The sequence below is a fragment of the Microplitis mediator genome, chromosome 8 (genome assembly GCF_029852145.1).
Source record: "Microplitis mediator isolate UGA2020A chromosome 8, iyMicMedi2.1, whole genome shotgun sequence".
NCBI classification, from domain to species: Eukaryota; Metazoa; Arthropoda; class Insecta; order Hymenoptera; family Braconidae; genus Microplitis; species Microplitis mediator.
In genome coordinates, this window is record NC_079976.1 from 4,915,845 (window position 1) to 4,943,430 (window position 27,586).

Consider the following 27,586-nt stretch of genomic DNA (forward strand, 5'->3'; position numbering starts at 1 on the left):
CAAACAACATCACACATTCGAACAACAAAGACTGTGCTTTGTTTTACTTATTTATTATGTTAAATCTATTTATCTAAATCAATTATCTTAATGATCGTCTTGTTCTTAGCTCGAGCTTCCATCATAAATGAGACTCAGCACGAAAGCGCTTTGAAGAAGATTCAGTACTTGGAAGATGACTCGCGATTCAAGCGAATTGAGCGCGACGAGTCATTTGTCGCAGAGAAACCCAAATTCGGAAGACCTTTGAAGAACATCGAGCACTTGCCTGAGGGCAAGAGTGCTCATTTAGAAGCGACATTGACTCCAGTCAACGATCCTACCATGGTCGTAGAGTGGTACAGAGATGGAAATCCAATTCCACAGGGTCATAAATTCAAAACAACTTACGACTTTGGTTACGTCGCTCTGGATATTCTTTATGCTTATCCTGAAGACTCTGGTACTTATATGTGTAAAGCTAAGAATGCCGTTGGAGAAGCTGTTACCACTTGTGTCATCAGTGTTGATTGTAAGCAGACATCAAACTTATTAAAATTACTAATTAGAAAATTGTAAACTTGTAATAAATAAATTTATTTTATCATTTTTTTTCTTTAGCTAAACAAGGTTTGTATCTGGAAACTCTGGATGCTCAGCGTCTAGAACAAATCCGTAAGTTAGAGACCGTTGAAGTAAAAGAAGTTGCTGAGAAAGAAGTTATCTATCAGAAGCCAGTGTTCCTGACTGCGTTGAGCAACTTGGATCATCTTAAAGAAGCTGAGCACGCTCACCTTGAGTGCAGAGTTGAGCCTATCAACGATCCGAACCTCAAGATCGAGTGGTTTGTCAATGGCAAAGCGGTTAGAACTGGACATCGTTTCCGTACGACTCATGACTTTGGTTACGTCGCATTGGATATTCTCTACGCTTATTCTGAGGACTCTGGTACCTACATGTGCAAAGCAACGAATCTCGCTGGAGAAGCTGTCAATACTTGTACAATTCGTGTTGGCTCACGTCGTAGCATTCTCTTTGACACTCAGCATCCAGATGGATTGGAAAAAATCCGTGAACTTGAAGCTCAAGGACATCCAGCTCGACTTGAAGTTGAAGAGCCGCCAGTATTCCCACCGCGATTTGTTACAGAGTTACGCGGTACCACGGAAATTTATGAAGGACAGACGGCACACTTTGAGTGTCAAGTAGAACCTCTGCATGACGCAAATCTCCGAATTGAATTCTATCACAATGGCAAGCCATTACCATCAGCTTCACGTTTCCATGTGACCTTTGACTTTGGTTATGTCGCATTGGACATTACTCATGGAGTACCAGAAGATGCTGGTGAATATTCCGTCAAAGCTATCAACGCTCTTGGTCAATGTACTTCTACTATCAGTTTGAAAGTCATTCCACGCGAGAGTATTATCATGGATACACAACGTCCAGAAGGATTGGACAAGATCCGTGAATTGGAGTCTGCTCAACCATGGAAACGTCCCGAAGTATCTGAACCAGTGACTAGACAACGTCCAGTATTCACTCAACCGCTTCAAAATATCGACGCTGTACCGGAAGGAGAAACTGCGCACTTCGAATGCCGTCTCATCCCAGTTGGTGATCCGACATTGAAGGTAGAATGGTTCAGAAATGAAAAACCACTTGGAGATAGTTCTCGAATTACTAAAGTCCATGACTTTGGATACGTATCATTGGACATAAAACATGTTCGTGATGAAGACGATGGCGTGTACATGTGCCGAGCTTCTAATCCACTTGGTGAAGCTGTCACTACTGCATCAATGAAAGTAAAAACTAAAGCAAGTATCCAATTGGAAAGTCAACACCCTGAAGCTCAGAAACGAATTGCTCAGTTGGAAGCCGATAAACCCGGACGTGCTGACGAACCAGACAAAGTCTTCGACAAACCGATATTTACACAACTTCTTACAGGACCCAACGAACTCTGGGAAGGTCAAGTTGCTCGCTACGAATGCCGAGTTGTACCAGTCGGTGATCCGAGTTTAAGATTCGAGTGGTATGTGAATGGCGTAGAACTTAAAATGGGTTCTCGCTACCACGTCAGCCACGATTTTGGTTTTGTTACCCTAGACATTTTGAAAGTAATTTCAGAAGACTCGGGTGTCTACTCATGCAAAGCTATCAACAACGCCGGTGAAGCTGTGTCATCAATTTCACTGAAAGTTAAAGCACGTTCAGCCATTGAAAAGGATGCTATTCAACCTGATGCTTGGCAGAAGATCCAACTGAAAGAAGCTGAAATGAATAAAGTACCAGAGATGTTTGTAGATACTACACCTCAACAAGCGCCAGTATTTACTACACACTTGAAGAGCTACGACAAACTCCAAGAAGGTCAGCATGTTTACTTAGAAGCTCAAGTTGAGCCTCGAGCTGATCCAAACTTACGCACCGAGTGGTTCAAGAATGGAGTACCACTTCAAACTGGTACTCGACTACGCAGTACCTTTGACTTTGGTCTCGTAACTCTTTCAATCAACGGTCTCAGAGCTGATGACTCTGCTTTATACACCTGCAGAGCCACAAATCTTCTTGGTGAAGCTGTATCCACTTGCAGTTTGAAGATCGACGACCGCCACTGGCTTCTAGGAGATACTCTTCATCCTGACGCTCTCTCGAAGATCGATGCACTCGAACAACCAATGGCTCCGACTCCAGAACGTCCAGAGCCTACGTACGAAGAGCCAGTGTTCATCACTCACTTGAACAACGTAGAGTGCACTGAAGGAGACAACGTTCACTTTGAGTGCAATGTCGAGCCCTCCAAAGACCCAACAATGAAGATCGAGTGGTTCTTGAATGGCAAAGCATTGCCAACTGGTGCTAGATACAAGACCATCTACGACTTTGGCTACGTCGCCATGGACTTAGTCCACGCTTACGAAGAAGACTCTGGCATGATTACAGTCAAAGCTACGAACTCTAAAGGATCAGCTCAGACAAGTGGAACATTAAAATGCACGAGCAAACAGAATATTTACCTTCAAACTCAACATCCTCAAGGTCCAGCAGGTCTTGAAAAAGTCCAAGAGGTTGATGAAGCCTTCCAATCAAAGTCCAAGAGGCCTGACGATGCTCCTGAGCCGCAATATCCCAAACCTATTTGGACAGTACCTCTTCAGCCAGAATTCAAACTCGGAGAAGCTGAACCTCTTCATCTAGAAGGTCAAGTTGAACCTAAAGACGATCCTAATTTGAAAATTGAGTGGTACTTCAATGGCAAAGCTCTGGAGCACGGATCTAGGTTCAAGATGACCAGTGACTTCGGTTTCGTTACTTTAGATCTCACTGATGTCTATGATCGAGACTCGGGAATTTATAGTTGCAAAGCTTACAACAAAGCTGGAGAAGCTTTTACAGCAACAACCATTTACTGCTCGACCAAGGAAAATATCATTGAACGGTCTCAGCATCCTAAAGGAAAAGAAGGATTAGAAGCAATCCAAGATCTTGAAGAGTCATTGAAGAGACCCGATGGAAAACCAGCAGAAGCTGAAGAAGGTCATCCTCCAGTATTTACATCACAGTTTGAGACCTTGACCAACTTATCTGAAGGAGAGATCGCTCATTTCGAAGCTTCACTGACACCAACAGGTGATCAGACAATGGTAGTCGAGTGGTTCTACAACGGAAAAGCTCTAGAAGCTAGCCATAGAATTAGAACTGTCTATGCCTTTGGTATGGTCGTTCTCGAAGTTCTTGGCACAAAGATCGAAGACTCTGGAACTTATTCCTGCAGAGCAACGAACAAATGGGGACAAGCTGAGATTTCTGTGAATCTAGAATGCGTTGACAAGTCCAAAGGACAGAAACCCAAGTTTACAACTCACATTCAGTCGTTGGAAGGCTTGAAAGATGGTCAGTCAGTACACTTCGAATGTACTCTGATTCCTGTAGGTGATCCTCACATGAAGGTCGAGTGGTTCCACAATGGACAGCCATTGAGACACTCATCACGTTTCAAGATGGTCTCGGACTTTGGATTTGTCGTGATGGACATAGCTGGAGTGATGTCTCATGACAGCGGAGAGTATGTGTGCAAAGCCAGTAACAAGTTCGGTGAAGATTTTACCAAAGCAACCATCAAGTGTTTCGGAAAGAGCGGAGTTTATCTTGACTCTCTTCAACCCGACTCATTGGCAAGAATCCGTGAGCTTGAAGCTTACGGAGGTGACCAGCCAGCTGCTCCATCAACTCCAGTAGCAGAGCCACCGAAATTCATCACTCAAATTACAGACATCACTAAACTGGTCGAAGGACAATCAGCTCACTTCGAAGCTCGACTTACTCCGGTCACTGATCCAGACCTCAAGGTTGAGTGGTATTACAATGGCAAGAAACTTCCTCATGGTCATCGTTATAGAACTTTCCACGACTTTGGTATTGTCATCTTGGACATTCTTTACTGCTATGAAGAAAACTCTGGTGTCTATGAATGCCGAGCTGTCAACAAATACGGAGAGGACTCGACAAAAGCCACTCTCAAGTGCATGTCCAAAGCTAGTCTTATTTTAGAGTCTCAGTTACCAAAGGGCATGGAGAAAGGTCTTGAGAAAATTCAAACTCTCGAAGACTCGATGATTAAAACGAAGGATGAAAAGATCACTGAAGAACGTGGCAAAGCTCCAGTATTTACTGTTCCTCTCAGCAACATCGATGGACTTCGCGAAGGCGAGAGTGCTCACTTCGAAGCACGTTTGACGCCGACAGACGATCCTAGACTAAAAGTCGAGTGGTTCTGGAACGGAAAACCACTTAAAACTGGTTCACGTTTCCGTACATTCTGCGACTTTGGCTTTGTCATCTTGGAAATTTCGCCTATTTATCCTGAAGACTCTGGAGAATACAGCTGCCGTGCTACCAATGACTACGGAGAGGCAGTAACCAGTTGTACAATGAAGTGCACTGGAAAACGAAGTATCATCTTGGAATCCCAACTACCCAAAGGCATGGAAAGTACCATCGATAAGATTGCGGAACTAGAAGGTCTTGGAGGTGAACCAGGTCAAGTAATTCCCGATGATGATACCGGACGTCCACCTGAATTTATTACAACTCCATCGGACTTGACATTGAGCGAAAATTCTCTTGCTCACTTCGAATGCCGTCTTCTGCCGGTAAATGACTCCAGTATGCGAGTCGAATGGTTCCACAACGGGAAAGCGCTTAACGCAGGTTCACGTATCAAGACCATTCATGACTTTGGATTCGTTATTCTTGAAATAGCCAATTGTTACCAACGAGATTCAGGTCTGTACACATGCAAAGCAACCAACCGTCATGGAGAAGCCACCGTGTCATGTAAATTCCAAGTACGCGGTCGTCAAGGTATTATTTTAGAGCCACAATTACCTACAAACTTTAAATCTGGAACAGAGAGCATCCAGAAGCTTGAGGAAGCTTTGTACAAGAAGGACGAAATTCTTGCTGAAGAGGAAAAACCCAATCCTCCGAGATTTACTGTCGAATTAAAAGATATCGAAGTTGAAGAGTCTGAATCAACTCACTTTGACTGTCGCGTAGAACCTGTGGGAGATCCAACGATGCGTATCGATTGGTTCCATAATGGACGACCATTTGCAACTGGTTCTCGTGTTCATATGATCAATGATTTCGGATTCATATCTTTGGATATGTCTTACACTTATGCGAGAGACAGCGGTGAATATGTTTGCCGTGCTACCAACAAATGGGGATCAACAACTACCAAAGCAACCATCACTTGCAAGTCCAAAAAAAATGTTGACTGTGACTCGCAACTTCCATCTGGAATGAGTGGAGAAAAATTGAAAGAACTGGAACGTGGACCTATCAGTGAACCACCGCCTGTTGAAGAACTACCGCGTGTTCCACCAAAGTTCATTACTCAAATTCAGTCAGCAACTGTCGAAGAGTCTGAGCCGGTGAGATTTGAATGCCGCGTTGAGCCAAAGGAAGATCCGACTCTGCGCATCGAGTGGTGGAGAAACGGTAAATTGATACCAGCTGGTCACAGATACCGCGCTGTCTACGACATGGGATTCGTATCCATGGACATTCTTTACGTCTATCCCGAAGACTCTGGCGAGTACGTTTGTCGCGCTATTAACAATTATGGAGAAGATTCAACACGTGCTTCAGTGTCCTGCAAAACTCTACCCAGCATTATTCTTCAAAACCAAGTGCCCAGAGGTATGAAGAGATCTGAAACATTGATGCAGATGGAAGCAACTATCAAGAAATACACTTCGGAAGTTCATCTAACAGAAGATGACCTCTATGATGCTGAGAAACGTCAGCCTCCGCGATTCGTCACCCAGATAGAGAATCAAACTGAGCTCGTAGAGATGAACAGCGCGAAATTCGAGTGTCAATTAGCACCTGTAGGTGATCCTAATATGAAAGTCGAGTGGTTCTTCAATGGCAAACCACTGCATCATAAAAATAGATTCCAGCCAATTTACGATTTCGGTTACGTTGCTATGAACTTCGGTTGGGTTTATCCAGAAGACAGTGGAGAATACTTGTGCCGTGCAACGAATCTCTATGGAATGGATGAAACCAAAGCTATCATCAAGACTTCTGGTAAACCTGGAATTGTCTACGAGTCTCAACTTCCTAAGGGTATGAAGAGTATCGAGATGATCCGTGAAATGGAAGCTGCTTGGCAAGTGTAAGTACACTGCTTACAAAAATTTTTAAAGACATAACTAAGAGACATAAAAAATAAAACTGATAATTTATTTTAAATACAGAGCACCTGAAGAAGAAGTTGAAGAAGACAAACCTCGTACAGCTCCAGTGTTTGTAAGTAAACCTGAGCCAGTAGAAGTTGAAGAATCTGACTGGTCAAGATTCTGTTGTCGTGTAACTGGTCATCCTAAACCACGGGTGATGTGGCTGATTAACAATCACACTGTTGTCAATGTAAACAATTATTTTGAATTTACAAAAATATTTTTTTATTTTATCGTCTCAAGTCAGCATACAATCAATTTTTACTCAATTAATTTCAGGGCAATCGTTACAAGCTCACTTATGATGGAATGTATCACCTGGACATTCCTAAAACCCGTCAGTACGATCACGGAAAGGTCGAGGTAATCGCTAGAAGCTCATTGGGAGAAGCTAGATGCGAGACCACTTTGACAGTCAAACAACGTAGCGATGATTACCGCAGTGTCTTGAAGAATTCACCGAGACGTGAGTATTTAAGTCCTTGGGGACCAGGTCACTGGAACACCGAGAACTTGGTAGATCCTCCGCAATTTTTACACTTTAATTCCCGCAATAAATTATCGACTGTCCGTATTAAAGAGTTAGAAGAAAAAGGTATCAAATTTGATCGATACCACGCGGGTTTGTATTTTAATGCGGAGAATTTATCAAGAAATAAAAGCTCGGTCGAACGTAGAAGCCATCTTACATGGGAACATCTCAATGAATACGCATACAAATCAAAGAAACCGATCCAACATTCATCAACATCATCTAAATCAGTTAAAAATTATAGAATACAAAAAACATTATCAATACGGCACATACATAGCATTCGACAAGAAAAATCAGTTACATCATTTTCAACATCTCAATCTCATTTAAATGAACATCCAAACCCTTATTACCATCACACTTGTTCCAATAAAATCCAACAACCCGTAGTAGTTATCCCCGCAGCTTCTACTCCCAGCGAAGCTTCTTCTACTTCTCTGGTCATCGAGATTCCGATTTGCAAAGGCATTAATAAGCCAATTGAGCATAACAGCGTACTTCGTTTCACCCATACCGCGAGGAATGAACTGCTCCAGGTAATGAGTGCAACCAAAATCGTTCGGTAAACGTATCAAGTATCGTCTGATCAAAAAATAAAATTTTTGTTTAGTTTATTCCTGTCCTTTAGTGTAAAAAAAAATTAATCGCTATTGTTAGCATTCATTTTATTGATGTTGTAAATCATTTATTTGTGAAATCTGTTCGTTAAATTCACTAGAAGCAATATTACATCTGCTTAATTATTAATGTCATTTCATCAGTTGTTTATTAACAAATTTACTAATTATTTATTATCAATGTGATAATCATTTCCTGTTATCGTTTACCTTTTGATGCATCAATAGAAAAATGGAAGTTTAAAAAAATGTCTTATGTAATTAAAAAGAAAAAAAAGTTTGCGAATGACGTACTGTGTCGTATTAAAACCTATTGCATTTATATGACAATATATTTAAAATAATATATATGTTGATGATCGTTTTCTATCGTGTCGATATTGAGAATGTTGATGGGCATGTTAATGTTTCCTCTGTGATATTTAACTGTGTTGTGAACAAAATAATTTAATAATTTTTTATTCAATAGCTTGGTACGATATTGGTCTGGCTCAGTATCAATCAGAGCGTCAGGATACTGAGTTGGAGCGGGTATTTGATGAGAGACACCACAATGTTTCTCAAGGGGTTGGAATAGCAACAGAACATCATGGCCAGAAGGTTTACAAAGAGCCAGAGACTGAATGGCAGAAATCTATAAAAACTAAGAAAAATGAGGAGGGTTATTACAGCAAATTGATGAATCTTGAAGAAGAACAACTGCTCAAAGAAGCGAGATTGAGAGAAAGTACTCATCAGTTTGCTATACCGGGTGATAAAGTTGTCAGCCACTCAGTCGCCAAGGGAATGGCACAGAAATATCAAGATAGTTTGTGAGTTATGATTAATTATTCATGTTATTAATGTCCACTAATGATGTGCTGAAGAAAAATTAATTCAATTTAAAATATTTTTTAGACAAACGACAACTCAAGATACTACAGTAGTCCAACCACCGCCAAGACCAGTCAAAAGATTTACTACCGAAGTTGACATTGACTCTGAAAGAATAAAAGAAAGTGGAAAATATCCACCAGGTCCTACTGAATCAGCAGTTCATGGTCGTGAAGTTCATGTAGCGAAATCTAAACAAACGCAAAAGGAAACCAAAGGTGATACGGAAATCACGAGAAAAATTACGGCAACTGAGACAACGGAAGTTGAACACAAAGCTAAAACTCAGGAACGCGTAGTTCAGGGTCAAGTTAAACCAGCAGTGCCACCAGTGTTTACTAAAAAGATCCAACCGTGTCGAGCATTCGAGCAAGAGCAAGCGAGATTTGAAGTCGAGTTCGATGGTGATCCATTACCAACAATAAAATGGTACCGTGAAGACTTCCCGATTCAGAATTCATCTGACCTTCAGATCTACACATTCAGCACCAAGTCTGTGCTGATTGTTCGTCAAGTATTTATGGAAGACTCGGGAGTATTTTCAGTAGTCGCTGAAAATCGTGGCGGCAAAGCTAAATGCAGTGCTAACTTAGTTGTTGAAGAAAGAAGACGTCAGCCTGGAAGAGGTGGAATTGTCCCGCCTAGTTTCTTGACAACTATTCAAAGTACATCAGTACCAACTGGACAACTCGCTAGATTTGACGCTAAAGTCAGCGGTACCAAACCTCTTGACGTTTATTGGCTAAAGGTACGATACAATTTTTTTTTTACTTTTCTTCAGAGGAATTTATTAGTTGAAATAAAATTAAATTTTTTAATTACAGAATGGTAAGAAAATTACAACAGACATAAGATACAAAACTCTGGAAGAAGACAACACTTACACGCTTTTAATTTTGGAAGCGGTACCAGAAGACACTGCTAAATATGAATGTGTAGCAATAAACAGTGCTGGAGAAGCACGTTGCGAAGCTGAGTGTAATGTTCACGGTGCTGAGTCACCATCATCATTGAAACCATCGAAGCCATCAACACCCGGAGTTGAAAAAGCACCGGCTGTTCTTGAGCCACTCAAAGATCAAACGATCAAAGAAGGCGCAGCTGTTGCATTTGCATGCAAGATCAATGGCAAGCCGATTCCTACTGTGCAGTGGAAGAAAGGAGACAAGGTAATTAAAATTATTTTTTTTTTATATGTAATATACTTCTCCCAATTAAAAAATCTAATTATTAATAATAATAAATGTATGCAATTATTTTTCAAAGATTATCAAACCCTCTAAATACTTCCAAATGCAAAAAGAAGGGGATCGCTGTACCTTGAGGATTTCTGAAGCTTTCCCAGAGGATGAGGGCGTATACAAATGTATCGCTAAGAATCCTGTTGGTGAAGTAACGACATCGGCTAATCTTCGAGTATTAGGTAAAAATAATTACTAATAAATTTTTTTTATATAAAAATAATGAATTATTAATATTAATATTTATTATTTTAATATTTAGCACCTGACAGTACAGACGTTTTGCCAAAATTAACACCTTTGAAGGATCAAATTGTTATGGAAGGACAACCAGCTCAATTTAAAACTCAAATTAGTCCACCGAAACTTAAACCAACTGTCCAATGGTACCGTGAAGGTGCATTAATTCCTCAATCTCCTGATTTTCAGGTAAATGATAAATAATTTTAATGTATATAATTTAATTTATTTATCTATATAAACTAAGGGCGTTCTCAGACAGTGCTCCTATCTTTTTAAAAATATTTAATGACTCAACTGTCATAACCGAACTCAAATTTTACTAATGAATTGAAAGAAAATAAAAATAAAAATTACTTACAGTTGTTATCAATTAGGAGTTAAACAGAACTTGCTGAATAAATTTTAGCCTAAAAAATTTGAAAATTCTAATTTTAAAATTGATATGAAAATTTCTCTTAAAAATTATTTTCAAAATTTCGTTTGACTCCCAATTGATATCAATTGTAAGTAATTTTTTTTTAAATCTATACTACTACGTTGTCCTTTTTCAATTAACCCTTTAATTTTTTTTGAATTCATTAATAAAATTTTGATACGTTTGAGGATTGAGTCATTAAAAATTTTTAAAAAGTAGAGGGTGGGGGCACTGTCAGCGAATTGGAATTGGAAATTTATGTCCATGTTTTATTTGGAAGAAATCGTGTTCGTATTCAATAAATTTCATTTATTTATTAAATAATGATTAATTTTTTTCTTTAATTGCAGATGATTCATGAAGGTAATAACGCAGTTCTTCTTATCGCAACAACGTATGAGGAAGACTCAGGAGTTTTTACTTGTCGTGCGACAACTTCTGCTGGCACTGTGGAAACGTCAGCTAAGCTCATCGTAAAAAGTAAGATGTAAAAAAAAAACAAATCCAAATTAATAGCTAACCCTATTGGTGTGATAACGATTGCTTTCTCTCCTTTTTTTACATATAAAAAAAAAATAAAAGAAAAAATATAGATAATTAATAATAAAAATAATTAAGTTTATGAAAGGAAGAGAAAGACTGAAATAATAAATACTTTAATTTCGGCATCGTTGCTTAATTAAATTTAAAACTATCTATTAAAATTACTTACAGTTTTAAAAATTATACTAGTCGTTTGACGATAAATTAAAGACGCGTCGGGCAGTTGATATTTTTTTTTCTAAATTATTTATTAACAACTAACTCATTATAAAATAAAAAAAAAAAAAAACTAGAAGGAAAAGAAAACAAGAGGGTGGTCCAAGTTTAATAAAATGAAAATGAAAATGGTGCTCTGATATATTTAAAAAAAATATGACTGTTAACTTTTTTGTCAACTAGTTGAAATTTGAAGAAATAAAAATAGCGAGACGTAAATACTCAAGATCAAATTAAATTTTATTTCTTGTCTTTTAACTTGTTGAGAAAAAAAATATTACGAAATGTTGGATAACTATAAAAAGTTAAATATATGTGAAGCTTGAGAAGAAAACACATTAATTACAATAAGAAAAACAAAAGTTTTAAGTCATTTAACAACATATATATTTTTAGTCGTATACATCTGAATGATATTTTAATTAATAATTATTTATTATAAAAAAAAAATCAATATGAATCTAATATTAAGATTCATATGAATAAAATATAAAAAATCGGGTTTATATATTTAGTAATAATGAGTTTTAATAATTAATAAACTAATTAATACATACAAATATTTATTTCTGTACACAATGGAATTATCCAAATAAAAATATGCTTTGTGCAATAATAAAACATAAACAAATTTATATATACATACATAGATATAGATATAGACATAGACATAGACATAGATATAAATATATAGATTATATATTTATAAATTAAAGTTTGTTCATAACTCGTATCTCAACAAATTTTTAAACCGCAACACTCATTTACTACTGCATCGTTACATTGTCAACATGTTGGCGTCACTCCAAGATATTATGTTCCACAACAACAACAACAACAACAACAACAAAAATTAAATGAATATAAATAAGAGAGAAAGAGTTAAGGTGAAGACTTTACAAAAATAAAAAAAAATAAAAAAAACCTCCAGTCATTATTAAATTTAATCTTCTCTAAACTCCAAAGACAACTTTATATTCTGAACTTAATATTTCTTCTTTTATCATCTTCTTTTGTAAATACTGTAGTAAAAAAAAAAATTCCACGAAGTATCTCGTAATTCAGACGTATTATATCGTATACCGTAAACTGAAGTACCCGGCTTGTAGTGTACGTGCCGTGTGCACTTGTAGCTAGGCTTAGCTTCTCATCTTATGCTATTTCTGCCCGCGTGACGTGTATTACATTACCCATCTATATTTGGCTGCGCTCAAGACGGCAAGCACCTCAAGAGCCCTCAGATGTTTCATAAAAACCTCCTGTTGTAATTATTTACTTCTTTATACTTTTTTTTAATTGGAAAAAAAATAAAAGGAGAACAATAATAACTCATAATGAATACGAGAAAAGTTTACGTCTTGGCTGGATGCAGCAGTTAAAGCAGCAGAATATTTACGCACAATGGGCACATGTCTTCACGCTCTCTGACTCCCCTAATACCAGTGCGTGTTTATTTCTTTCGTATTGTACCTGACCCGCCGTTATAAATCGCGCTGTAAAATCTTGAATAAAAATTTGTTGTATCTAAAGAAAAAAAGAATTAATGTTTATACTCTGTCAAGGTTGATAAATAACTTGTATTTCTTCCCACTCTTTCTCTCTTGTATTTATTTTAAATTCTTATTAATAACTCTTACAAAATAATTATGCTACCCCTGGGAGTTGTTTTTCGAAAGACATCGATGACCTTGGTAGCGACCACCTGAAGACGATTGAGATCGTGACGTAGGAATGGTATGTTTAAATTGTGTCCGATGAGTCTGCGAAGTAAAAACAACCTGGCTGAATCATCTGAAGCGAGGACAGGAGCATTAATTGGATTACTACCGATTACACTGGCGTATTAAAGTGCAGACGTTGTATAATTGGACGTGATTGAAGACACTGATGAAAAGCTTGTGGAGAGAAGGTGAAGAAGGTGTGAGAGGGGGCGGAGGTGGATGAAAAGAGTAAAGGAGAGAAGCTCGCGAACCTATTTCGGAAAAGCCCCGGCTGGGTTTCGGTGATTCAGTAGTCCAGAAATAAGTAGACACACATGTCAGCGTACTCTCTCACTCTATCTTTCTCTTTATCTGTGTCTCTGGAGGGAATAGATGATGATATTCTCGGCTGCGGTCAATTCTTCCTCAAGACTCTCAAGACTACAGACGTGAGAGCTTTATCGCATGAGCTAAAGATTAAAAGCCTGAAACGTGGAGAGATTACAATAATTTATGAGGGATTACTTTTAAATTTATTTTAGTTAGTTCATGATATTAATTAATTTTAACAACAAATGATGATTGTTAATTCTTCAGGAATTGATTTATGAAAAGTATTAAAATTTATTTATTTAACAACAAATGTACATTATTATTTTAATAATTAATAAATTATTCAAATTATATTATTTAATTTTAGTAAATATTATTAAACCTAAGGTTTTATACATTAATTTTAATTAGAGTACTTAGAGCTAATTTTATAATAAATATTAAAATTATTTTTAATATATAAATTATATAAATAATTATTAATTGTAAAGTTTAGTGTTGTTGAAAAATCACGACAGCGATTTTTTCATTTTTAAAAAAATAAACAAACAACTTGGGCCACCTTCACAATAATTTTTTTAAGATTAATTAAACAAGTATCCAGTTCAAAACTGGCCGTACTTCAGTCAGACTGTGAGTTTAAAAATTTTTGTCCAGATCTGATTGAAGACGGCCAAGAAATACTTGAATTTTTTTTTTACGAATTCCACTTGTTCAACTGTCAAACACACGTCACTTTATACTATTGTCTTTCACTCACTTAATCCACTGTCAAGTGTTTAAAAATTTTTTACACTTTTTATATGAGACGCATCAGTGAAGAAAAAAAATTTTTATCAAACAATTTAAAAGTTGAAAAGAAAAAGAATAAATAAAATGAATGAACGAAAAAGACAGCAGTTCTGATGACTTCCAGTGGATAACTGCGACGCTTAGACGTTAAGGCTGATGTAGTAGGATCTAGAAGCTGAAGAAGTAGGAACTTATGCCCCTCCACAGGTTTTAACCTCGGAGAGTAAGGGAAGATGATGATATGCATCAGACACTCCCACCGAGTCTAATTGCTTCTTCTTTTTCTTCTTCTTCTTCTTCAGTTCTACCCTTTCTCTTCTTCGTTTTTTAAATTATTATTTTTTTTTATATAAGAAATAAAAAACGCGAAACAACACTTGCTTTCCAGATGTTTATCACGAATGAAAACAATTATCTAACTGTAACGAATCGTTTATTTACAAAATTTTTATTCTTTTATTTTTATTATGCTGCTCATGTTTATTCTCGTTTATATTTTTTTTTATATGCATAAACTCAGCCAATACGGAAACAAATTTATATAAATAATTTATTAAAGATTAAAAAGCTCGCGATCCTTTCACTATTAAAAAAATTTTTTTCAATAAATATTTATGAAACTGTAATTAAATCGTTTGATTTAATTATACTCCTAGTAATTATTATTAATATCATTTTTAATTTATTCGTTTAATTGATACTTGATATTAATTTATTTTATCAATTAGAATTTTAACGTCACACTTATTAATTTTTCTCAATAAAAAATTTTTTTTTTATCGATCTCTAGGAAAAAAAAATTCAAATCTGAAGTGATTCAAATCTTGTAATTTTTTTATTTGTTCAGATTTATGTAGATAAGTTTTAAAAATAGAAAAAAAATCTCACTAAAAAAATTCAAAATTAAAATTTTGAAAATTTATGAAAAAAAATGAGATCTATATTAATCTCATTAAATAAAAATTTTTCCCGGGTTTAAATATTCAAATTATTTAAAGCCAGACAAATAAAAGTTAAAATTAATGAATTAATCACAATCGTATGTTTCATATCTTAATTTAAAGTCTTAATGACTAACAATGTTACGATTTTTTTAGCAAGTATTTCTTGTCATTCTATAAATAATATATACCCACGTAAAGAGGCGGAGGAGGTCGTTATAATAACCAACGCGAACTCGCGGAGTGCATAAAAATAATATTCGAAATATTTGTGGAGAACTATGAGTAATAATGTGAAAGTTATAGTCGTATCAAACGAGAATAAGAATTTGTACTCTGATATTTACTAATTTTATATCCTTAAATATATGACTAGAAATATAAAGTAATCGAGAATTGATATATTATTGTGTAAAATGGACAATTATTACCTTGATAATTTTTCAATTATTTCGAGACACTGAGGATGATAGTTTTACCTATGAAAATAATGTGCTCACTTAACTTGCCAGGCAACGAGCTACGTTACTTGGCATATTTCCACGGTTCTCGCGTCCGTTTTACATGCATAAATTCTTAAGGCAATTATTATAGACGTGCTCTGAGATGCACATAATTTATTCGTGAACGTGAGTTTCCATGTCTTCAATATCATTTTTCTCTTCCTTTCATACATGCACATATACTCGATAGTTTATCGAGCCAAAATCTACGCTCCGGTAATATATGAAAATCAGGTCGACATTAATGATCTTAACTCCTAATTAGAATGAGATTAAATCAAATATTTATGGTACACAATACTTAAAATTTATCTGTTTAGATCTTTGGATCTTATCATTCACCATTCCTTTAAATTATCATTCAAGTATAAATATATACGTTATATATTATCTGAGAATTTAGAATTTTATTGCAAAATAATTTAATTCTAAATTTATATTCAATAATTCATTTGATTTTGTAAATAAAATTTAAGTGGTTGCATACACAAAAACATCGTTTAATAATTTTATATTCTTACGTCATAATATTTTTATATAAAACTTGGAATTCTAAATACTATTGAAAAATAATTGCAACATTTATTTTGTAAATTATCTAAATCATGCCAACTCTATGTCATGATCACGTCCAAATTCTCATTAAAATTAAATATTAAAGACAGCCATTATTGTTTTTTTGTTTTTTATTTATATTTCTTTTCAGTCACAATAATAATTTATGAGATAAAAATATGACAAAAACAAAATTATTTAAACCTTTCAGAAAGAAAAGGTGTTTATTATGAGACAGTAGCACCCGAAGAAGTGGGACCAGGTAATAAAACGGGTAAACAACCGACTTTAGGTACAAGTGTTGGCGGTTTAGATAAACCAGGATTTAAATATGGAAAACCGGATGAGGAAGTTGTCGAGTTGGATGAAGAAGGAGTGCCGATTGGTACTCCATTGCAACCTGGAGATGAATCTCTATCTTGGAGACGAGGTAGAGTTGTTCATCGTGCACGTCCGATGCAAATAACACCTTGGAGATCAACGAAACCCACAACTCGCGATGTTTCGCTTGATAAACTTCAGGCTCGTGCGGTTCCTGAGGTAAAACCTTGGACTGAGGAAGAAGTTGTGCTGAAGAAAGCGCCTCAAGTTATACGAGAAATTCCGCGGGAAAAATTGGAAGAAGTTGAATTAAAGGCTTCGAAAATAGAGAAAAAGGAATTGGTTAAAGAAACACTTGAGACTGTGGAGTTGAAGCCGGTTGTCAAAGATACGAAGGAAGATAAAATATTAGAAAGGCTTTTACGTGAAGAATATGTTGAAGAAGAAGACACATCATTTCTTGATGTATCACGCAGTGAGAAGATTGATGTCAGTCAAAAGATAAAACCGTGGACTGAAGAAAAAGTTGAACTGAAGCCTTCTAAACCAGTGCGCCAAGAAATTCCGAAAGAAACTGTCGAAGAGGTTCAATTAAAACCGGCAAAGCCTGAGAGAAAAGAAATAGAAAAACCTTCTTTGGAGAAGGTTGATTTAAAACCTGTTACTAAAGTTACTAAAGAAGTTAAATTGACTGATAGAAAAATAACAGAAACTGGTGAGTTTGTCGAAGAAGAAGACTCGGCTTTTCTTGATAGATCAGAAAAAGTTGAAGTATCGATTGGAAGCATACCTCAAACGAAACCATGGACTGAAGAAAAGATATCGTTGAAAAAGTCTAAACCAATTAAGAAAGAAATACCGAGGGAATCTATTGAACCGGTTGAATTAAAACCTGCTAGACCGGAAAAACGAGATATAAGGAAGCCGAGCATCGAAAAAGTCGAATTGAGGCCCGTTACTAAGGACGTTATTGATGAACGAAGTTTGACTTCAGAATATTATGAAGAAGATGATTCTTCGTTGATGGAAGTTTCGGAAATATCTGAGGATATATCTATTAGGAGAGTAAGAAGACCTGAGAGACAGGAATTAGTTCAAGAACGTCCAGATCAACCAAAACCGTGGACTGAAGAGAAGATAGCCTTGAAAAAGTCAAAACCGGTACGTAAAGAAATTCCTAAAGAGAGTCTTGAGACAGTGGAGCTCAAGCCAACGAAAGTTGAGAAAAAAGAAATAAGAAAATTGAGCATTGATAAAGTTGAACTGAAACGAGTCACTCAAGAAGTTGATACGAAAATAAGTAACACTAGTGATTATGTCACAGAAGAAGATACTACACTGTTAGAAATTTCTGAAGATGTATCAATTACGAAAGTGAAGCGACCTAAACAAGAAAGAACTGAAGTATCTGTTGGTAAAGTGGATGAAGTCAAGCCGTGGACAGATGAAAGAATATCTTTAAAGCCTTCGAAACCTATCAGAAAGGAAGTAGTTAAAGAAACGATTGAAACAGTCGAGCTAAAGAAAGCTAAACCTGAGAAGAAAGAAATAAGAAAGTTGAGTATTGAACAGGTTGATTTAAAACCAGTTACTAAGGATGTAGTTATTGAAAAAACTGAAACAACTACAGCTGATTATCGTATTGAAGAAGACACTAGTCTATTAGACGTCTCTAGAAATGAGAGAGTTGAGATTCAACGAAAACCCGAAGGTCCAAAACCATGGACTGAAGAGAAGATTTCATTGAAAAAATCTGTGCCTGTTAGAAAAGACGTACCGAAAGAGACATTAGAAACTGTGGAATTAAAACCTACGAAGTTTGATCAGAAAGAAGTTAAGACAGTCGAGAAAACTGAATTGAAAAGAGTAGTTAAAGATACTGAAGACGTTGTGACGGAAAAATATGTCGAAGAAGATGTAACAACTAGATTAGATGTTTCTAAGGTCGAAAAGGTTGAAACGAATTTGAGTAGACCTGATCAACCAAAACCGTGGACTGAACAAATAGTAACGTTGAAGAAATCAAAGCCGATACAAAAAGAAATTGTTAAGGAGACACTTGAGACTGTTAAGCTTAAGCCGTCGAGACCACAGAAGACGGAAGTGGTAAAAGAAAGCTTAGAAACTGTAGAACTGAAACCTGTGAAGAAAGAAGTTGCTACGAAAGAAGACAAAATTGTTACAGATACTAGAACTACATTTGTTGAAGAAGAAGATACGAATTTGATCAAGGTTACGAGAGATGAAGTCACTGTTGAGGATCGAAAAACTGAAGAAACAAAAATTTCATGGAGAATGGGTAAAAAGAAGCCATCTGAGATGCCTTATAGAGAAGAAGAAGACACTCAACTTCTTCAAGTTGATAAAACGGAAGAAGTTACTGAAACACAAAAACGAACTGAAGAGGTTCCGGTACCTTGGGCTCGTGGAAAGAAAGTTAAAGAATTAAAACCTGAAAAAGTGACGGAAGAAAAAGTGGAAGAGAAGCCCGAAGAAGTTTCACAGGTTCCCTGGTTACGTGGAAAGAAAGATAAAAAGAAACCTGAATTAGTTCCTCAAGCGGTTCAACCTGAAAAAGATAAACCTGAAGAAGTTGAAGAGACGGCGGTTTCTTGGAGAAGAGAAAAGAAGAAGCCGAAAGAAGTTGTAAGTAAGGTTGAACAGGTTGAGCAAGAAGATACAACTTTACTTAAAGTAGATAAGACTGAAGAAGTAACTGAGAAGAAAGAGGAAGTTGCTGTTCCTTGGTTAAGAGGAAAGAAAAAACCTAAAGAAGTACCGCTCAAACCGGAAGAAGTTAAGCCAGAGGAAGTTAAACCTGAAGAAGAACAACCTTCAGAGACTTCTCAGTTGCCATGGATGCGTAAAAAGCCTCGTCAAGTTATCGAGAAGAAAGAAGAACACATTGAGGATATTAAATCTGTGTCTTTGAAACCTGTTAAACGTGAAAAGAAACCAGAAGAAAGAGAAGAAAAGGAAGAAATTACACTAAAACCTGTTAAACGTCTTCCGAAAGAAGAAGAAATTACAGAAGAGATTAAATTAAAACCTGTTCCGAAGGAAAAGCCTGAAGTTGTTCCTCAAAAGGTAAAAGAACAACCTGAAGAAGAAAAGCCGTCAGAAACTTCTCAAGTACCGTGGCAACGCAAACCAAAAGTACAAAAGGTCAAGAAGACTGTGTCGATCGAAGAAAAACCTGAAGAAGTTGTTGAAGAAGTTAAAGAGGTATCGGAGGTACAAATAACTCAATTAAAACCAAAAAAAGTTGTTGAAAAGACTGTAATTAAAGAAGCTGAGGTCGAAGATTGGAAATCTGTTAGTTTAAAACCAGCTCGGCGTGTTCAGAAGCCTGAAGAACGTGAAGAAAAGGAAGAAATTACCTTAAAACCTGTGAAACGTCTTCCGAAAGAAGAAGAGACAAAGGAAGAAATAAAATTGAAACCTGTTCCGAAAGAAAAACCTGAAGTCGTGCCTCAGAAGATTGAAGAGAAGCCTAAAGAAGATAAACCTTTAGAAACATCCGAGGTTCCTTGGCAACGCAAACCAAAAGTTCAAAAGGTTACAAAGACCGTATCGGTTGAAGAAAAGCCGGAAGAAGCAGTTGAAGAAGTCAAAGAGGTTTCAGAGGTACAGATAACTCAATTAAAACCGAAGAAAGTTGTTGAAAAGACTGTAATTAAAGAAGCTGAAGTTGAAGATTGGAAATCTGTCAGTTTGAAATCAACAAGGCGTGTTCAGAAGCCTGAGGAACGTGAAGAGAAGGAAGAGATTACGTTGAAACCTGTTAAACGTATTCCCAAAGAAGAAGAAACAAAGGAAGAGATTAAATTAAAACCTGTTCCGAAGGACAAGCCCGAAGTTGTTCCTCAAAAGGTAAAAGAACAACCTGAAGAAGAAAAGCCGTCAGAGACTTCTGAAGTACCTTGGCAACGCAAACCAAAAGTACAAAAGGTTAAGAAGACAGTGTCGATCGAAGAAAAACCTGAAGAGGTTGTGGAAGAAGTTAAAGAAGTGTCGGAACTTGAAATAACTCAATTAAAACCTAAGAAAGTCGTTGAAAAGACTGTGATAAAAGAAGCTGAGGTCGAAGATTGGAAATCTGTCAGTTTGAAACCATCTAAGCGTGTTCAGAAACCTGAAGAGCGTGAAGATAAAGAAGAAATTACGTTAAAACCCGTGAAACGTCTTCCAAAAGAAGGAGAAACGAAGGAAGAAATTAAACTCAAACCCATTCCTAAAAAAGAAAAATCTGCAGAAGATAAACCTGAAGAAGAACTTCAACCAAAGAAAGTAGAAGAAGTTCCTAAGGAAATTCCTGAAGAAAAAACTCAACTCCCATGGATACGTGGAAAGAAAAAGCCTAAAGTCCTGGAGTCTCCTGATGAAAAGAAACCCGAAGAAGTTCCTAAACAGCTTTCAGAAGAGACAACTGAAGAAGTTGAAAAAACACAGGTGACTTGGAGAAGGCCAAGAAAAGAAAAACCTGAAGAAGCTAAACCTGAAGAGGTTACATTAAAACCAGTGCAACGGCTTAAACCAGAAGAAGAAAAACCGGAAGAAGTTAAATTGAAACCAGTTCAACGGCCTAAACCAGAAGAAGAAAAGCCTGAAGAGGTTAAACTAAAGCCCATTCCAAGAAAACCAAAACCAGAGGAAGAAAAGCCTGAAGAAATTAAATTAAAACCAGTTCAACGGCCTAAACCTGAAGAAGAGAAACCTGAAGAGGTTAAACTAAAACCCATTCCAAGAAAACCTAAACCAGAGGAAGAAAAGCCTGAAGAAATTAAATTAAAACCAGTTCAACGTCCTAAGCCTGAAGAAGAGAAACCTGAAGAGGTGAAATTGAAACCCATTCCAAGGAAGCCGAAAGCAGAAGAAGAGAAGCCAGAAGAAGTAACTTTGAAACCTGTCAAAGTTCCTGAAAAATTAGAACAACCGGAAGAAGAAACCCCTGAACAAGTATCCTTAGCTCCTTGGAAACGCGGCAAGAAACCAAAGAAAGAGATTGTACCTCAAGAAGTTGTCCCAGAAATTAAACCTAAAGAAGTGCCCGAGAAGGTCGTGGAAGAAGAAATAATTACAACTATACGAACAGAAAAGAAACCTAGAAAAACGAAAAACGTAGAATTTAAAGAAGAAGTCGAAGTAGTTTCGATAGACCAACAGGAAGTGATTCATGAGGAACAAGAAATTCAGCAAGTAGAGGTACTTCAACCTGAACAAGTAACTCAAACTGAAGACCAAGTTGATGAGGTTAAAGAAGTCACTGAAGTGTCTTGGAGAAAAACAAAGAAAACTAAACCAAAGAAACCTGAAGAAGCACCAGTACAAGTTCCTCAACCAGTTGAAGAACAAGAAAAAATCGTTGAAGAAAAGACTGAAGAAACGATTACCCTCAAACGAGGTAAGAAGATCGTTAAACCTGAAGAAGAAAAGCCTGAGCAAGTTGTTCTTAAGCCAGTTAAACGTGATACGATTCCCGAGGAGAAGGAAAAAGAGGAAGTTCAGCTAAAACCGACTCCTAAGAAAGAAAAGCCTAAAGAGACTGAGCTTAAGCCTTTGGAAGCAAAACCAATTCCAGAGAAGCCTGAAGAAACAACAGAAAAAACTACTCAAGACGTGACGATAACAAAGAAGAAGAAGACAGTAACAGTAGCCGAAAAGGCTGTAGAGATTCAAGAAGAAAAAGTAGAAGAACGTCGTCCAATGGAAGTAGATATCATCACTCAAAAACGCGAAGATACCGTCGAAGAAGTAGAGCGTACTGAAAAACGTACACGAAGACAAAAAATAAAAATGGACATTCCAATTCCCGATAAAGATGTAGCGCCAAGATTTATTCAAAAACTTCAGCCAGTAATAGCCGAAGCAAATAAACCAGCTAAATTCACTTGTACCGTAGTCGGACACCCAACACCCGCAATTACCTGGTACCGAAATGAACAAGAACTTCATGCTACTGAAAAATACATCATGACTGTTGTTGAAACAACCGCATCTTTAGAAATTATCGAGGTCACTGAAGAAGATGTAGGAATGTATACATGCCGAGCTTCAAATCCCGCCGGCAATGCCTTCTCAACAGTCAATCTCGTCATCTTTGGTACGATTAAGTTTGCGCGTGAATTTTGCGTGAAAGCTTTGTGCGAATTGATTAGCAATCCTTTTTTTTTTTTCAGGATAACAAATGCATTTGATTTCAAAATTAATCAATTTAATTATATTCTTTGTTTATTCCAGAATGCATGATTATTTTTAAAATTTGTTTAGGCAAATAAATTAATATGATTTGTAACTTTATTACAGAAAAAGAAGAAGAAGGAGTAGCTCCACACTTCGCAACACCAATAAAGCCTCTCATGGTCCAAGAACACCAACCAGCGACTTTGGAATGCGTCGTTACAGGTACTCCAGCACCGGAAGTTAAGTGGTACCGCAAAGAAAAAGAAATCAAACCTAAAAAGGGTACTGAGATAACGTTTAATCCAGAAACTGGTGAAGCTAAGTTGACAATTATTGAACCAATGCCCGAAGACGAGACAATTTATCGTGTCCGAGCGGTCAATAAATTTGGACGAGCTGAATGCCGTGCCAATTTACTTATCAGCAACGCGGCTGTTGTTACCAAACCTGAAGTAATGCATGCGCCCAGAATCACTAAACCAGTTCCTGCTTTGATTGCAACCAAGAGTAAGCCTTTAGTACTGACTGCAGAGTTCGAAAGCACACCTAAGCCTGAAGTTAAATGGTTCAAAAATGGTGTAGAGTTAGCTCCGACCGATAATCGAGTCATCACGATTTACGAAAATACTTCGGAGTTAACAATTTCTGATGTTACAAAGAAGGATTCCGGAAAGTATGAAATCCGAGTACAAAATCCCGTGGGCGAAGCAAGAAGCTCTGGGTCTGTGACTGTAAGAGACCGCGAAGAAGTTATTGATGAGACTGAAGACAGACCAAAAGCTCCATGGTTTGTCAAACCACTGCGACCTCAAATTGTTAGCGTCGGAGAAGTCGTTATCATGGAGGCCGTTGTTGACTCCTATCCTACTGCATCATTCCAATGGTTCCATGACACTAAACCTCTAGAATCTTCTCCAGCAGTGAGGATTGTCACTAAAGAAAACAGATCAGTATTGCTGGTCAAAGAGATCAAACCAGAAGAAGCCGGTGGTTACACTTGCAGAGCTGAGAATGTCATCGGCTCGGTTACATGCACAGCCAGTGTTAATATAATGGAAACCACCTGGGAAGAAACAACCGAACTGATATCACCGACGTTCGTTAAAAAGCTTTCACCAGTACGGGTGATGGATGGCGAGAGCGTTGATCTAACCTGCACCGTCAAAGGCAAACCAACGCCTAAAATTCACTGGTACCACGATGACAAGCCCATCAAAGAAGGCAAAGAGATTACTATTCTACAGGACACTGAAGGGGTCTGTAGTCTTGCTATCACTGAAGTATTTCCGGAAGATGCTGGAGAGTACACTTGTCGCGCTGTTAATCCCGTTGGCGAGGCTGTTTGTACTACGTCACTTGTTGTTGAAGGTAAATTAGTAATTGAATATTAGTTTCTTGCCAATATAAGTAAACTAATTTGCTTATTATAGCGTACGAGTATGTTCCGGACTCAGAGATTGCTTCTTCAGCAGTTGCTGGATCACTTATAAGTGGCTCTGAGGAAGACTTACTATCTCCAAAGGTATAAGACCTATTATCAATAGTATTATAATACAAATCTATATATAATCAATAATTTATGAGGTATATATATTGATTAATTCACATATTTCTAGGAGGCCCCTCTATCAGACACCGATACAGAGGAATCAGCACCGGAGATAATTAAAACACTTCCTCAGTTAATTCCAGCGAAAGATGGAGAATTGACTCGGTAATTAATAAAATTATTAAACTTTTTGGAGATTTTGATTGAATAATTAATTGATACTTAATTGATTGGTTTTTTTTTTTATAAAAAAAAAGATTGGAAGTAAAAGTGAAAGGTAAACCAAAGCCAGAAGGTAAATGGTACAAACAAGGTATTGAAATAAAATCATCAGAAGAATTCCAAATAGAAGAGTTTGAAGATGGGACATCTGTATTAACAATTGCTGAGACTTACCCTGATGATACTGGAGAAATTGTCTTCGAAGCACTCAATCCTCTGGGTGTTTCCACTACCACAGCATATTTGTCCGTAGAAGGTAATGGTTTTTACTGCCTGCACAAAAAAAAATTTAATTAAATACTTAATTGAATATTTTTAAAAAAAGTTTTCAGATTCATCAGCTTCGCTTCAATTCTTTTCCTTTATCCCACTACCTTTTAAATTTTTTATCACACTTGAAAACACGCTACAACGCTACATAACAATGATTATATTTACATTAGTTATTGATTATCATTAATGATTAATGATTAATGGTTAAGTTGGATATTAATGAATATTTTTTAATTATTAGGAATCCTTGGAACAAAAGAATACAGAAAACCAGAATGGGTAACGCAAATGGAAGAGATGCAAGAAGCATTGCGAGGTAAGGATCACGTTGATTCACGTGTTAGCATGATGAGTGTGCGTGGGTATGATTTTTCCACCGACAGTCTTGATGACCAGGCATTAAGAGAAGACGCGCTCTCATCTAATCGTGATAGTTCTACAATAATAAGTGAATTTTCTTCGACAAAAACTCTTATGAATATTGACGAAGACAGCAAAAGAATTTTTGAAGACATCACAGAAAGTTCGAAAGGTCTTAAGAGTTTTTATTTATCCCAACAAAGTACTGAAAACATAATTGACCAACAAAAAGAATCCAAAGTTAAAGAAAATAAAAATATTGATAAAAAAGAAAAGACTACAGGTATCAAGAAACAGTTGTCGTTAAAAGAAACTAGGAGTAAAGATAAATCTGCAAGTAAATCAAAGTCACCATTGAGATCACCAAGTCCTGGACTTCAACGTTCTGATGAAAAGTCGAAGACAATACCGAGATCTAAACGTGATTCGTTTGGTAATACAAAGTCTAATTTATCTGTAAGAAAAAGTTCTTCAACGTCTGTAAAAAAGTTTTCTCCTTCGTCTTCTCCATCTTCATCTCCGTCTCCATCTCCAATATCAAGATCTCCATCCCCGAGAAAAATATCGACAAAGTTAACGAGCGAAACAAAAAGCACGACGACTAAAATTCAAAGAATTGAACGTACGTGCACAAGATCAACTAGAATACGTACGCCTCCACCGCAGTCTCCCTCGCCGACTCGTGCCAAGCGTCCAAGGACTCTTGAGTCACGCGAGACATCCCAATCACCTTCGCCGACCCGTAAAAGACAAACTGTAATAAACTCCGCTAAAGAATCCAACAAAACAGAGAGAGAATTACTCGAGCGATCATCGAAGAGTCAAAAAAAATTAAAAATTGAACTAGACTTTGATGAATATCCGCCAGTAGTACAAGAGCGAGAAGAAGATCACGAAGACGAAGAACAAAAACAAGATAATTTACATTCATTGAGTCCCGAGACTTATCGAAGGCTTGCTGACAGAAGATTATGCGCAGGATACATTCAAGTACCCGCTCCTAGTTTTTATTTATCGCCAATTGAAGAAAATAGCGAGACTTCAAGTAGCAGCAGTCGTAGCAGACGTGAAGATATTAAGCACACACAGTTTAGTAGTTTGAAAGAAGAATCTTCTTCAGTGACAGCTGCTGCTAATAGTGATAATCAGTCACTTAAAAAGCAACAACACCAGAGAGAATGTCAGGATAATTATTTTTCTTCACAAAAATATCACACATATCCAAAATCACGTATCCCCATTCTAAGTAAATCTAATGAGAAGAAATTAAAAATGATGGATCCACGCATGTACCCACTAGAACCGCGCGAAGTTGATTTAGATGCTTTTCAACAATTGCACACAGCTAATAGTCAAGAAGAATTGCAAGAGTTTTTATTATTAGAGAGCCAGTGCAGCGGTACTATGGGGTTAGCTAGCGATATGTCGCAAAGTGAAGTTTATTACCACGATGATCAGAGTGAAGATGAAAGGGGTACCATGTCAGGTAGCTTTGGTTTTTATTAACAATTTTTGTCATTTTATTTTATTTTTGCTTTACTAATTAATGCATGATTGTGTTGGTTGTAAATTATTAGATTTCTGATAATGGAGACCGAGCAGCCACACACTCACCAAAAATATCAGGTACTTTGTTCGTTAATTTGATAAAGTTGTCAACAAACTAAACAATTAATGATGAGCATTACTTGTTTTCATAATAAAAATAATGATATTAATACTGATGTTATATTTTATTACAGCTAGTCAACAGGTTCCGCGATTCATTCAAGAGATAACTGACATTTATACAGAAGCTGGTCAAAAAGTTGTTTTCGAAACAATTTATTCAGGACATCCAGCTCCAGGTAATTTTATAAATATTTGAATTTTTTGTTCAAGTAAATTTAAATTCGTGAAAATAAATTTTTTTTGTAGTGGTCGTATGGTTCAAAGATGATAAAATGATTGCGAGTACAAAGAACGTTAAGGTGAGACTTAATGAAGAAGAAAAGAAGACATCAGTTATGATTTTACATGCTACTCCTGAGGACGAAGGAACTTACGTTTGCAAAGCTACTAGTGACATTGGATTAGCAACAACGAAAGCTAAATTACGAGTATCTGGTACGTGATTTATTTATAATTTAGTTTTCATAGCGACTTGGATGCTTGTATACTAATTTTTAAATGTTTTTTTTTAAGGTACTTATGAAGCTGGCGATGATAACTGGGAGGTTGAAGAGCAGCCAGAAGAAGTTCCTGAAGAAAAGCCGAAGAGGAAGAAGAGATTGGAGATGAAGAGAGCTAAAGAAACTAAAGAGAAAATGAAAGCTCTCAAAGTTAGAGTTGAAAAAAGAAAGGATGCGCTCAAGGAGAAAGCAACGGCCAGTGAACAGCCTGATGATAAGTAAGCAAACTAATTTAGCGATAAAAAAATAATTGTGTGATT

At 36.6% G+C, this 27,586-nt stretch overlaps 1 protein-coding gene and 2 long non-coding RNA genes across 14 annotated transcripts in view; 1 reads left to right on the forward strand and 2 right to left on the reverse strand.

The window, feature by feature from the left end:
* LOC130673769 (titin) overlaps positions 1–27,586 on the forward strand; it is an 86,915-nt gene that overhangs the window by 12,768 nt on the left and 46,561 nt on the right. For 9 of the 12 annotated variants that reach the window (XM_057478952.1, XM_057478953.1, XM_057478954.1 and 6 more), the window contains 19 exons: positions 110–511; positions 601–6,676; positions 6,759–6,930; positions 7,020–7,206; positions 8,362–8,704; positions 8,790–9,513; positions 9,590–9,934; positions 10,032–10,188; positions 10,269–10,435; positions 11,015–11,144; positions 16,459–22,671; positions 22,875–24,119; positions 24,182–24,273; positions 24,368–24,465; positions 24,558–24,778; positions 25,037–25,111; positions 26,898–27,002; positions 27,073–27,261; positions 27,340–27,544. In XM_057478952.1, coding sequence (XP_057334935.1) covers positions 110–511; positions 601–6,676; positions 6,759–6,930; positions 7,020–7,206; positions 8,362–8,704; positions 8,790–9,513; positions 9,590–9,934; positions 10,032–10,188; positions 10,269–10,435; positions 11,015–11,144; positions 16,459–22,671; positions 22,875–24,119; positions 24,182–24,273; positions 24,368–24,465; positions 24,558–24,778; positions 25,037–25,111; positions 26,898–27,002; positions 27,073–27,261; positions 27,340–27,544 — 17,146 coding nt within the window. Of the gene's footprint in view, positions 1–109; positions 512–600; positions 6,677–6,758; positions 6,931–7,019; positions 7,207–8,361; positions 8,705–8,789; positions 9,514–9,589; positions 9,935–10,031; positions 10,189–10,268; positions 10,436–11,014; positions 11,145–16,458; positions 22,672–22,874; positions 24,120–24,181; positions 24,274–24,367; positions 24,466–24,557; positions 24,779–25,036; positions 26,642–26,732; positions 26,782–26,897; positions 27,003–27,072; positions 27,262–27,339; positions 27,545–27,586 lie in introns of those variants that run through there. The other 3 variants (XM_057478958.1, XM_057478964.1, XM_057478959.1) reach the window with 3 other exon arrangements.
* LOC130673775 (uncharacterized) lies at positions 11,385–14,731 on the reverse strand. Its single transcript, XR_008990939.1, has 2 exons — positions 13,251–14,731; positions 11,385–13,183 (listed from the first exon to the last, which is right to left on the reverse strand). It is a non-coding gene; the product is annotated as an uncharacterized LOC130673775 (long non-coding RNA).
* The window catches only part of LOC130673774 (uncharacterized), a 108,620-nt gene continuing 105,730 nt past the window's right edge, over positions 24,697–27,586 (reverse strand). Inside the window, exon 7 of the long non-coding RNA XR_008990938.1 lies at positions 24,697–24,795. This is a non-coding gene — a long non-coding RNA (uncharacterized LOC130673774). The remainder of the gene's footprint in view (positions 24,796–27,586) is intronic.